The 12,080-nt window shown below is 53.8% G+C and overlaps 1 protein-coding gene across 2 annotated transcripts; it reads right to left on the reverse strand.

Moving 5' to 3' along the window:
- Positions 1-2,949: 2,949 nt before the first annotated feature.
- On the reverse strand, positions 2,950-11,729 carry HECTD3 (HECT domain E3 ubiquitin protein ligase 3). 2 transcript variants are annotated; one of them, XM_036874234.1, is made up of 21 exons: positions 11,002-11,729; positions 10,686-10,846; positions 10,353-10,445; positions 10,138-10,273; positions 9,736-9,851; positions 9,539-9,652; positions 9,313-9,395; positions 8,703-8,868; positions 8,394-8,475; positions 7,576-7,758; positions 7,370-7,422; positions 7,125-7,189; positions 6,862-6,965; positions 6,474-6,593; positions 6,273-6,362; positions 5,063-5,269; positions 4,690-4,819; positions 4,532-4,606; positions 4,323-4,404; positions 4,108-4,179; positions 2,950-3,518 (listed from the first exon to the last, which is right to left on the reverse strand). In XM_036874234.1, the coding sequence occupies exons 1-21, from the start codon at positions 11,368-11,370 to the stop codon at positions 3,440-3,442; spliced, it is 2,580 nt and encodes an 859-aa protein (XP_036730129.1). In that variant the 5' UTR covers positions 11,371-11,729; the 3' UTR covers positions 2,950-3,439. The 2 variants fall into 2 exon arrangements, with proteins under 2 accessions (XP_036730129.1, XP_036730121.1); XM_036874226.1 differs by having other exon boundaries at positions 2,950-3,936; positions 11,002-11,662.
- Positions 11,730-12,080: the final 351 nt, after the last annotated feature.

Consider the following 12,080-nt stretch of genomic DNA (forward strand, 5'->3'; position numbering starts at 1 on the left):
GCATGCATGCCACAACTAAGAGTTTGCATGCCACAAGTGAGAAGTGTGCATGCCACAACGAAGATCCCGCGTGCCACAACTAAGACCCGGTGCAGCCTAAATAAATAAATATTTTTTAAAAATTACTGTTAAAAAAAATAAAAGGAAGCTGAGGAAACTGGCAAAGGATTTGGAAAACCTGTGGCTGTTGTCTATTGTCCATGGTCAACATGTGGTTAAGCCAGGATATGAATACAGGCAAGCTAACTCTAGAGAATGTGCTCCTAACTAGTATACTATATTGCTTTCCTGTGGTGTGTATCCAATATATGGTTTCTTCCATAAAGAAAAAGAATTTTAATTCATAAAAATTTAAAATTTTGTATATTAGGAAAGAACATATATGAAATTAAATGGCAAAGTACAGACTGGGAAAACATATTTATAACACCTGACACAACAAGGGGGTTAATATACAGGACATAGTGCCTTAGTTAACATGTCAGCAGGCTTTGGAGCTGGCAGACAACAATCCAAATTGTAGCTTCATCACTTACTACTTACGTGACCCTGGGCAAGTTACTAACTAATCTTTGCTTTAGGTTTCTCATCTGGAAATGGGCATAATAATAGTACTTACTTCATAGAGTTGCTGAGAAGATAAAACAAGATAACATATGTATAGCATCTAACACAGTGCTTTGCTGTGCTTATTATATTAGTACTATGCAAAGATTATTATAAATCAATAAGAAAAGAATAATGAAAATAATAGAAAAACGGACAAAAATACATAAAGAGCAGTTCATGAAGAAGAAAAACAATTGTTCAATATAGTAAATAACCAAAGCAATGCAGATTAAAATAAAAATCATATAATTTTTCTGCACATTAAACTAAATGCCCAAGGTTGGTAAGAGTTTAGGAAATAGATACTAAAGGGAGTGAAAACTGATACATCCTTCCTAGAGGGCAATTTGGCAGATTGATGAAGTGATTTTAGGAACTTAGTCTAAGAAAATAAATAGGTAGGCAAGGGTATATGCATGAGGATTTTTTTTTTTTAGTTCATTTATTTATTTATTTATGGCTGCGTTGGGTCTTCGTTGCTATGCATGGGCTTTCTCTAGTTGCGGTGCGTGGGCTTCTCATTGCGGTGGCTTCTCTTGTTGCGGAGCATGGGCTCTAGGCGCACAGGCTTCAGTAGTTGTGGCTCGTGGGCTCAGTAGTTGTGGTTCGCAGGCTCTAGAGCGCAGGCTCACTAGTTGTGGTGCATGGGCTTAGTTGCTTCGTGGCATGTGGGATCTTCCCGGACCAGGGCTCGAACCCGTGTCCCCTGCATTGGCAGGCGGATTCTTAACCACTGCTCCACCAGGGAAGTACCTGCATGAGGATGTTTATTATAACATTTGTAATTTTCAATACGAAAATTTGTAAACAACCTTAATGTCCATCTGTAGAGGGTTTTAAATGAATAAAAGTTATGAAATTCCTTACAGTGTAATACAATGCAGCCAATAAAAATAATGGTTAAAATGAGTATCTGCCTTGTTCCAGTGACCATTATTTCCTGCTTGGATTCCTCCTTGCCTCCAGTTTCTCTCCCTGTCAACTCATTCTTTATGAAGCTGCCAAAGGCAAATCTAATCATGTCACTCCCTTGCTTAACCCTCTCATGCCGGCTCAATGCAAAACCCTCAAAGAGCCTCCAAGGCTGGAGTCTTAATCTTTTTCTTCCCTTCACACTCCAGTTAACATGCTTCTCAGCTGGCCTTTGTATCGTTATTCTCCCTAAGGATTTAGCATTTCTCTGAGCCACTTTGGTTAGAATCATCCTGTTCTGTCTTTTGACGAAACCCTTCATTTCACCTTTGGAGCTCTTACGTAAATGTTATTAAATGTTGTTTATGCCATTATCTGTTTAATATATGTCTTTTCCATTAAAGGTTAAATCCCAAGAGGGACAAAATTATCTGTTTAGCCACCGTTTTACCCATTGCACCTAGTGTGGTGCCTGACATAGCTGTTCCATGCAGTCACTGAATGAATGAATGAATGAAGAACTAGCTACAAACTATACAGTGGGACTCCAATTTGGTAAAAGAGGAACCAAAGACTGTGTGGCCAGTACCAGACAGAAACGGACTACCTGCCCTTCCCTGAAGAGGAGAGAAGGGGGAAAGGCGCGCCGGGCGGGTGGGACAAGGCAGCGGGAGCTTGGCGGGAAAGCCGAGCTGCGGGGGAGTCGCGGCCTCTGGGGCTCTCGCGCCTCCAGCTCCCTGGGCGGATAGGGGCTGCCGGAGGAGGGGGCACGTCTCCTGTGGACCACCCAAGGCGCAGGGGTCGGGGAGCCGTAAGGCGAGTGCTGACGGCGAGGCTCATCTGGAGAGTCAGACTCCGAATTACGGGGAGGCAGTCTTCGGGGTGCGCACAGCCCCAGGGTAGGGGCTCAAAGCCAAGGCCGAGCTTCCCGCCAGGGCAGCGTCAGGGCGCGCCCTAGAGGACGGCGTGGAGAAGCGATGGGAGAGCGCGACTTCTGGGGGGACTGCACCCGCACGATGCTCTTCTAGACAGCACCTTAGCTGTTTGGTACCTGGAGGCGGCGTGTGGGGGTGGGTGGCAATGCCGCTGCCTCCTCTTCTGTCACATCCTGATTTGGGTGTCTCTCAGCCAGTGCAAGGCTCTGTCCTCTAGGAGGTCAGATTCTTCTGCCCACCTGGTTACTGAAGGTGGACTCCCATCCTCTAAATCGCCACACCCATCCCGGAAGATGCCAGGCCAGCTTTCTTTCCCCCTTCTGGGCAGAGGACGCCTTATTTCCCTGCTTAGCTCCAGATTTCATCTTTGCCATTGAGAAGCCCCACCACTCCCACGTTGACACACATCTCCTTTGCGCCCAGCAGGACCCTGAAGTCCTGGAACAGTCTTCTTTAACATCCCTCGGGAGCCCAATAAACGCACTCTGAAGGAATTAATTCATCCATTTATTCAACTTTCCCATGTACGAGAGCTTTTTTGATGGAGTGTCACAGAGGCCCTTAAGGGAGGGAGGGCTGGGGCAGGGACGTGCATAAAGCCTAGGAAGAGGCTTAAAGTCTAGGCTTTATTTTAGAGTTGGGTAAAGAGGAGCTATTGAAGATTTCAGAGAGGACATAACTGGCCTTAACCCGTGCAAAGTCTTGGGGGTAAGACAGCAGACAGGGAGTCAGGCTGGAGGTGATGCAGAAGTGATGAATAGGGGGTGGTAGTGGTAGTATAGATTTAATGTTGAATACACGTATGTTCTGAGCCAGGGACGGTGGTGGCACTTTGTCAGCTGAGACTTAGTTGGAGAAAGAAAGTCAGAACTCACACCTTGGGGTTGGAGGGAGAGGAGGAAAAGACCAATATGTGAGGGAGAGGGTGTTCAGCAGTTTCTTCATTCTTGGTTCAGGTGACCAAGGAGGATGGCCATCATTCCCTATCCATCCCTGGAGCCTTGTTCGGGGAGGAGCCTCCATCCTCCCCTCTCCCCCTGAGTTTTTAGTTTTGAGTCCAGGCTGAAACCAGAGAAGAACAAGAAGAGAAAAAAATGAGCTGAAAACTGAAGCAAAGTCCATGGGGTGGGGAGCTAGAAGGCCCCCTTCAAGTAGCTCAGGCCTGGCAGCTTGTGCTGGGCTTGTGGAAGATTCCTCTCACAGATGCGAAATAATGCTGGAAGCAACCCGAGCACGTGTAGGGCTTGAGGGTCTGCGGGGCTGGGCCACCAGTATCAACCCACTGCTCCACTCCAACCGCACCCAAGGGCGGAGTGCGCTGGCTTCCTGGGCGAGGCCGAGTGGGACCCGCGCAGGAGCAGTCCTGCTGGCCCGCGGCTGCCCCCTGGCGCCGACTCACTCCTCCCAAGGGCTCATGTCGGTGTCGATGGCCACACAGTTGTATGCAGCGTAGCGGAGCTTCTCCTCACACACCTTGGCACTGCAGGGGGCAGGGAGCTAATCAGCGCCAGGTGTAGAGGTCCCTCCATCACAACCAGGGGCTTTGTGGCTCCAATTTGTGCACCCAGTACCCGAAGCCCTCCTCCACCCTAGGATGCCACCCTCCCCGCCCGCCCCCCCCACTCCCCAGGCTGGAACCTAGGAAACCCACCTGGCATAGTGCGGTAGGAAGAGGGTGCTGGAGCAGGTGGAAGACTCAGGCAGCGCATCTGTGGTCTCATAGCTGGGGGCGTGGAGGGACCAAAGATCAGAAAGAATTGCAGGGGCACAAGGCAGGGGTCTGACACGTGAATATGTTTGTGGGGCAGGGCAGAAGGCCAGCCACAGCCTCCTTCGACTGGACCTCCCCTCCCCATCCGCACTCACCCCAGCTTGTCCGGGTAGATGTAGATCCGAGCTGGTAGACGGCTGCGGCCTGTGACAAAGCGCAGGAAGCGGCTCCGGTCCTCTAGATGGAGGAGAAGGAAATCAGTGCCTGTGTGCTGATCGTGGAAGAAGTTCTTCAGCTTCAGCCCTGTCTCTGTATCCCAGGAGTGGAGTCCGAACCCAGACATTACTCTGCCCTTTCCACTGACCGTTGGTGAAGTTGTTCAGTGCCTCCCAGAAATACTGCACCCGTGTGTCAGATGGCTCGAAGTCTTCAAACCGGGCTGGTGGGGACAAAACCAGACGGAATTAATTCTTAGGTCCTTAAGCTCCACCCTGGGACTGCGCTGCCCTGCCCCACACTCACTGAGCTTGCGCAGAGCATCCACAGTGACCTCTGGGTCCCCGCACACCTTCTTCTCCAACTCTTGCCATGTTAGCAAGTCCAGCACAGCCTGTGGCACCACTTTCAGCAGACCTGCTTGCATGGCTGACACCTGCGGAGGAGGGAAAGGGCCTGGCTGGGGAAGAGGGCACAACTCCCAGCTCAGCGTGTGGTGGGGACCCTGGGCCTCCACTCATGGAGACAATGTATCTCTGTACTTCACTGATCAGCAGGAATGTAGGGAGAGGGATGGTGGGGGCCGGAATTCTTGGGATTGGGTTCTGGTGGCCTATCAGGCTGGGCTCTGGCTATAAGGAGCCCAAAGCTCTCTGTTCCACTGGCCTCTGGGTAGTACCTGCTCCTTGCTCTCCTCTAGCCGTGCCTTCTGCACCAGTTGGATGAAACGGGAACGGTCCTCAAATCCCACCACGATGCCCGCACCCCCAGGGATCAGCTCCACCACCTGCTGGTCACTCAGCACAGTGGTGAAGGTTAGCTCCTTTCCAAATTTGAACTCAAATGTCTCCTTGTCCATTCCTTCCATCACTTCCAGGAGCTTTACCTGGGGGTTGAAGAGAGGCAGGAAGGTCATCTTTTCATTGTGAAGACAGTCCTTGTTTTTCCTCAAGAAGCTCACAGGGAAGCACGAGAGGCAGCCAGGCAAGGCAGTCCTCACGCAGGCAATGAGGGCAGTGAGGGGGTTAGTACCAGGGCTGTGAAAGCATCAGGACGATGCCTAACCGGGCTTGGAGATCAGGGAAGGTGTCCTGGAGGAAGTGGCAGCCAAGCTGAGACCCAAATGATGGCTGGGAATTGGCTGGGCCACCAGGAAGTCAGGAGAGAGAACATCTTGGAAAAAGGTGGAAAGAGCAAAAGGCCTTAGGAATCTGTCTGGCTGGAGCCTGATCATGAACCAAGTGTCCAGAGATACAGGGGTCATGTAAGGCCTTTCCGGACTCTGCATTTTATCCTAAGCCCAGAGTGGATCTACTGAATGGTTTAAACAGGGAGAGTGAAATGAATTACTCTGGATGCTGGAGATCAGATGGGTAAGAATGGAGACAGGGACACTGACAACTTTTGCAGTCAGTGGTTGGGTCAGAAAAGAAAGTGGCTGAACCAGAGGGAAAGCAGTGAGATGGAAGAAGTGGACAGATTCCAGAGGCAGATATGACAGAATGTGGGAGGTGAGGGAGAAGGAGGAGTGCAGAATGACCATGAAGTGCTTGGCATGGGGAGGGGTGGGTGGTGGTGCCATCGTCAGACAGGGAGCCCTAGAGGGCAGTAGACTGGGGACAGGATGAAGAGTGTGTTGATCCTGAGGTTCCATCTTGGGACAGATGTCCAGCAGGTAAATGAATATATAGCCCCAGGCTTAGGAGAGAAGTTGGGGCTAGAGATAAGGAAGTAGGGGTAACCAGAATAGTGACAGTAGTTGAAGCTACTGGAGTACATGGGATTGGAGAGGGAGCACGTATGTGGTAAGAGAAGGTTCAGGACAGCCCTGGGGAGCAGCAACCTTGGGGGCTGGGCAGAGGAAACACTGGTTTTAGGCCCTAACTCACCAGCACAGAGTCCACAGCTGGGAAGTCCTTGCTCCAGCTCACCTCCTCACCAGAGAGCTGCTTCCACACGAAACCAGGCAGAGCCAGGACCTGTGAGACAAATACTACTGTCTTCTCACCCTGAGTTGCCCAGGTTTGGCTGGCTCTTCTTTCTTCCAAGAGCCAGGATTAATCTGGTGGGGTGCAGAATAGGCTACTCACCAGGAACTCCTTACCCCGAAGGGCAGCCCCCATCAGCTGTCCGATCCACTCATACTTGGCAAAGTCTCGGCAGGAGGGGTTGGGCACATACATATCCCGGGCCTCACCCGTGCCATTGCCCTGTCCCCGAGACAGAGCTGTCAGCATGGCATGGGATGGACCCTACTTTGTTGCCCCAGATGCCTCAGAGACTTCCCTGAACACCTTCCACTGGGGGCCCTGAATGATCCCTCTGAATATACAGTAGCTCCTCCTTCCCTGTCTGTCCAGAGGCTGCCCCAGGCAACTCAGTCTCTCCTCTGCCCCATCTCTAGCTTAGCCTGGTACCTGGGAGGTTCGCAGAGACAGAACAGCAGAAACAGTTTGGGAGGTAGGGATGGGAGATTACCTGGTTGGCCGTTCGGACAAAGAAGGGCAGAGGCACAGGGGTGTCCGCCGAGCTAGGGCACAGTTCTTCTGACATGTCTGCCAGGCTATCCCGGAAACCACCCCCTGAAATGACAGATAGATGCCCTCAGCTGGGGCACACAAAAGCCTCAGCCCCCATAATGGGGTAATAAGCAAGTCCCCTATCTGGTTAGCTGGTGATCTCAGAAGCCTCTACCACTCGAAGTAGGGCTGGACCCTTGTTATCGTCCCTCAGGGCCTCACCTTGGTCAATGATGCCTTCTGCAATGAATTTACACTCCCACCACTGGTCATAGCGCATGGGCCACCTGTAAGTAGGAGTGGGTCTCTGTCACCACACTGGGTCAAGGCTCAGAATGATGCACCTGCCCAGAGTCCACCCAGGAGTAGGGGCTACAGAGGGGTAATGGTGAGGGGACCAGAGGCAGTGCGTGGGTATACATGTGTACATGTATACCCTGAGCAGGTCCCTCGCCCCCATGCCATACCTGTAGTCCAGGGGCTTTTCATACTTGTCAGAGGGCTTGAGGCCTTCATAAACCTGGGGGGCAGGGGAAAGGGGAGGGAGTTGTGGGAAAGTCTGTGTCAAGACCTGGCCCCACTCTTGCCCAAAGACCTTGCTCAGGTCCCTGTTGGCCCAGCCCCCTAGGCCCCTTACTGACCCTCCCTCAGTCTGACCCCAGGTGGTCCAAACCTGGGTGAAGACAGCGTTCTTGCAGGCAGGGTCCCTTAAGGGGCAGGCACGGTGTTCCATGGCGAGGCGCCGGTTGATGTATAGGCGTGGCATGAAGCTGGGCTTGCTGCTCTCTGAGTCACGCAGGCACTGGGCCACCAGGCCTGGCCGCTGGCGTGACAGCAGCAGGAACTGCTTCACTTGCTGGGGAGGAGAGGTGGCCAGAGCAGGACCAGCAGGCAGTCAGCCTCTGTCCAGGCCCTGGAACCTTTCTCTATTCCTGGACCTAATCCCATGGTTACAGTTCAAGCCTAGTCCATCCCTGGTCCTTGCTTCCAGTCTCTCCCTTAGTCCGGCCACCAGGGAGAGCTTTCTAAAACAAAAAATCCAACTTTGTCATTTCCTTACATAAATCCTTTCCAGTGGCTCCACTGACCAGGAATAAAGTCTGGCCCCGGGGCCGTCTGCTACCAGGGCCTGCTTCCTATCCACCTTCCCCCAGCCTCATCCCCATGTCATACTCACATCTACGAGCAGGCTTCTCTCACGTCATTTTGAGGTGCTGGTAACTCCCAGTGTGCACCTTTTATGCAACCTGCCCTGTCCATGCTGTAACCTCTCCTCCCCGAGCTCTGTATATTTCACATGCTCTCTGGGGAATAGCACCCCAAATGTGACATTTTGACTATTTGTGTCTGGCTTTCTTCCTATGTTCCCAGAGCCCCACAAAAGCCCAGGCCTAGAGTAGGTCTAAGAACTCTCTGATGAAGAGTGAACAACTGCCTGAGCAGAAAGGGGGTGCCCAATGCCAAGACCAGTATTGCATGGGTCAGGCTCACCTTAATCTCACTGAAGGTGCCCAGCGTGTGGTCCCAGGCAGGTACCAGGTGGTGCAGGACGCTGTCTAGGATCTTTATGAATCTGGGGTGGGTGGGTAAAGATAACTGCAGCTAGAGAGTTTGGTATGGATGCGAGACCCCCTCACTCCCCAGCTCACAGGGACAGGAGAAGGCAGGGCCCAGGGACTGCTCTGCCTCTTGAAGTGGAACAGCTTACAGTACAAGACCTTGGGGGCCTCTTCCACACAGACATACAAGGCTCAGGACGGGGGACAAGGAAGGGCCTGACTGGCCCAGGACCACAGCCACCTCTGCAGGAGAACAGCTCTGCGGTACAGCACTTCCGGATCAGTGCCTTCCAGACGTGGATATCGCACCAGACTGGTGGGCTGGAACAGGTCTGCATTCAGCCCTAGTTCCCGCTGTCTAGATGACTTGATCTTGACCCCTCGAAGACGCACGTCAATCCCATCATCTGGAGGAAGGAGTTACGAGTGAGATCACTTACTGTGCCTGCTGCCTTTTTGGCCGTCAGACCTGAGAAAGGCTCCTTAATGCTCAGCCTTTTGTTACCCCAGCCCCTAGAAACTTGGGACCTTTGGGATCCCCTCCTATAACCTGATTCTGATTATTATATTCTTTGCTAGTTCCTGTGTCCACCACTATAGTTTGGGGATGCCTGAGGGTTCCAACTCCGTTCCTCTTCCAGGTGAGCCCAAGCACTTCTATGGCTTTAAGGCAGGCCTCTTACTCAGCACCTTCCACCTGGCTTGGGCCCCAAAGCTTCAGATCCTAGAGTTAGTTCAGCTATCACCTTTACCTCAACTCCAAGCCCATTTCCTTCTCTCCACACTCACTGCCAGCTAAACCCCATCTACAGACTGGGCTCCCTTTCCCTCCTTAAGGCCTTAAGCCCCACCTCGGCACTCGACGATGCGGATCTCGATGACTGGGAGGTGGACGGTCATGTCCTCCAGGACACAGACATCCCCGATCAGGGTCCTGAGAGGATGAATGTGAGGCACTTTGGAGACCCCTTGTCTTCAGGGATTGCTGGGGTCTCGCTCGAACTTTTGCTTCCAACGTGGGCCAGATCCTACTGCTAGGATCATGTCCCACCTCCTACCCCAGGCCAGTTCACTCACTCGTCAATGCTCACATCACTCAGCTTCTTCAGGTTGTCCCCTTCACCCCCATAGATCACCACCCGCTTAGGCATAAAGTTGTCATCTGTGGTATCCACCGTGAGTAGCAGCTTCCTGAGGGTTAAGAGTGTGCACGTGGGTCTTTACACTCACAGGCATGTGGCTCTCCCACCCCGTCCTACTCAGAGCCCACTCACTTCACAATGGTGCCCTTTTTCATGGTAAGCCGTACCCAGTGCTGGCACTGGGACCCATCGCTCTCCCAGTAGGTGTCTGCATTGCTGTCTGTCAGGCAGGACACATTGAACTCCTCCTGGGGAGGGGCAGAGAGGTGGAATCAGTGTTTACCCCCACTCCCTGAACTGGGGGTGTGCTTTGGGCCAGGGAGCACAAGAGAGAAAGTACAGTGGAGCTGGGTTAGAAGCACATCTGGTATGGGTGGAGGTGTCTAGGGGTTCCTACATGACTTCCAAGATGGGGGGTTGGACTGAGTATGGCCTGTGGGGATTCAGATTTGGTCCTGGCCTAGAGGTGAGAGTTCTGGATCTAGCAAGATGTGACTACATCTTGTTTGGGGTGGGAGGAGTCCCAGCACCCACCGTGTAGGAGGAAACGTCTATGCTCTCCACATACTGCTTCACGCTACCCAGGTTCTCATCCTCCTTGCCCAGGTGGTCGTACAAGAAGTGGATCAGGTCCTCGTCGCACTCGTAGGTCCACGTCGGGGGCACATAGCTAAGCAACCCCAAGTCCCTAATTAGGTCGGGCCCAGACCTGGAGCTCCTTCCTTCCCATCCCATCCCAGCTCACTCACAGTAGCCTCTGTACGGCTTCTGTATATGCCTCGGCCGGCTGAGGCCTTGATCCCAGGCGATGCGAGTATGTCAGGTCCACCACCTGTTCCCATCTGTGCGCACAGAATCGGGGACGGGATGCGGAGGCATCAGCGAGCAGCAGGAGACCCTGGAGCCTACTCCAGATCTCTACCTCCTCTAAACTGCGCCTCCAGAAGCCCCACCCCAGCTCCCTTCAGGTCCCGCCCCTTTCTGCTGTAAACCCTGCCTCCACTCCAGATCCCACCACCCGGGCTTTGCCACACTAGGGCCCAGCAGTCTGACAGGAAGCCCCGCCCCTCCCAGTGCAGGACCTGAGCACCGGGCGGTAGTCCACTCCAAAGAGCTGCTGCTGCCGTTGGAGGTGGTCTGGAGTGTCGATGGGTACGAGGCGGGCCCCGCCTTCTGCCGGGCGGCACACCAGCAGCCAGCCTTCGTCCAACCCGCAGTCGCCCAGGTGTTCCGCCAGCTGCTCCTGCCGGGACGCGCCAGACGGGGACAGCCGTGAGGGAACCGCCGGCGGCAAGCCCTGCCCAGCCCACGGCAAAGGGCACCGAACGCTATGTCAGCTCAATATGGGGGAGGGGAGAGGAACAGCCAAGGGCTTCCCTGGTCCCGGGTCTTTTGCACCTTGGTCAGCTTCACCCAGAGCCCGTGGCCGTTGCACAGCTCCTCGCCCGTGGTGCGCACGCAGGCGCCGCGCCGGAGCTCGATGCTGTCGCGGGCGGCGCGGAGGGGCCCGGAGCCGGTACAGGTGGCCGGGCCCGTGGCTCCCACACGCAGCCCCGGGCCCTCCGCCTCCCACACTGGCAACAGCACGCGCGACGGTCCCGCCGGGTCCTTGTAAAGCTTGTAGAGCACCTCGCGCGGCACGAAAGCTAGCGCCGCCGGCAATGGCCGCCCAGCGCGGAGGCTCTTCGCTGCCTCCGCCAGGAAGCGCACGCGGCCCAGCAGCTGCCGCGGGGACTCTAGCGCCGCGCCCGGGCCCGGGCCCGCCATAGCGCGGTGGCCCAGGGAAGCCCAGGGGCGATCCGGCCCCAGGAGCTTCGGCCCGGAAGGCTGACGAAGCTTCCCACCACCTTCAGCCCCGCCTTCGGCCAGCCTTCGCCGTAAGTTCTGGACTAGGCGCCCCGCACGTTCCCGCCGTATTTGTCCTGTGTACTCGGATACTCAATCCTGTTATCTGTTTCTGTGCCTCCCGCTCAGCCAACCAGACCCAAGTTCAGTAGTAGTTCCTACCTGATCAATCTACCCACTCCAATCCCATTGCTACTACCATTTAATCCCCACTGCTACTACCCTCATTCAAGCCACCATCCATCCTATCTAGCCCGGAAAGTTGCAACAGCTATTTCTCAGATCCTCCGGCCTTCTGTTTTGCCTCCGTGCCCCCAGTGAGTCACACTACAACCAGAAGAATCTTTAAAAATCTGTTAGATATCCTCTCAGGCTCCCCATCCTAGGGGCAGTGTGACTAAAATGTTTGGGAAAATAACCCCCTCCTCAGCTCGGCTGCTGACAGGAGTCTTGAGTCATGTAGGCTTGATCCTGGTGGTTACTCCTAATCCCAGGACACTGGTGATCATTATCCAGTTTCTCCCAGTAATTCTGAACCAAACGAGAGGAAAGGCCGAGGTGGTTAGGGAGGAGGCAAAAAAACACGGACAGAAGCTGCTGGTGAAGTACAATCATGGAGGAAAAGGCAACTT

This window comes from Balaenoptera musculus, chromosome 1, assembly GCF_009873245.2.
Source record: "Balaenoptera musculus isolate JJ_BM4_2016_0621 chromosome 1, mBalMus1.pri.v3, whole genome shotgun sequence".
Classification (NCBI taxonomy): Eukaryota; Metazoa; Chordata; class Mammalia; order Artiodactyla; family Balaenopteridae; genus Balaenoptera; species Balaenoptera musculus.

Coding starts and splice junctions, on each gene's coding strand:
- HECTD3 (XM_036874226.1), bottom strand. CDS start 11,370: ATGGCGGGCCCGGGCCCGGGCGCGGCGCTAGAGTCCCCGCGGCAGCTG. Junction 6,966..7,124: donor AGAAGGCATCATTGACCAAG/GTGAGGCCCTGA, acceptor CTGTCATTTCAG/GGGGTGGTTTCCGGGATAGC. Junction 4,180..4,322: donor ATCTACCCGGACAAGCTGGG/GTGAGTGCGGAT, acceptor CCACGCCCCCAG/CTATGAGACCACAGATGCGC.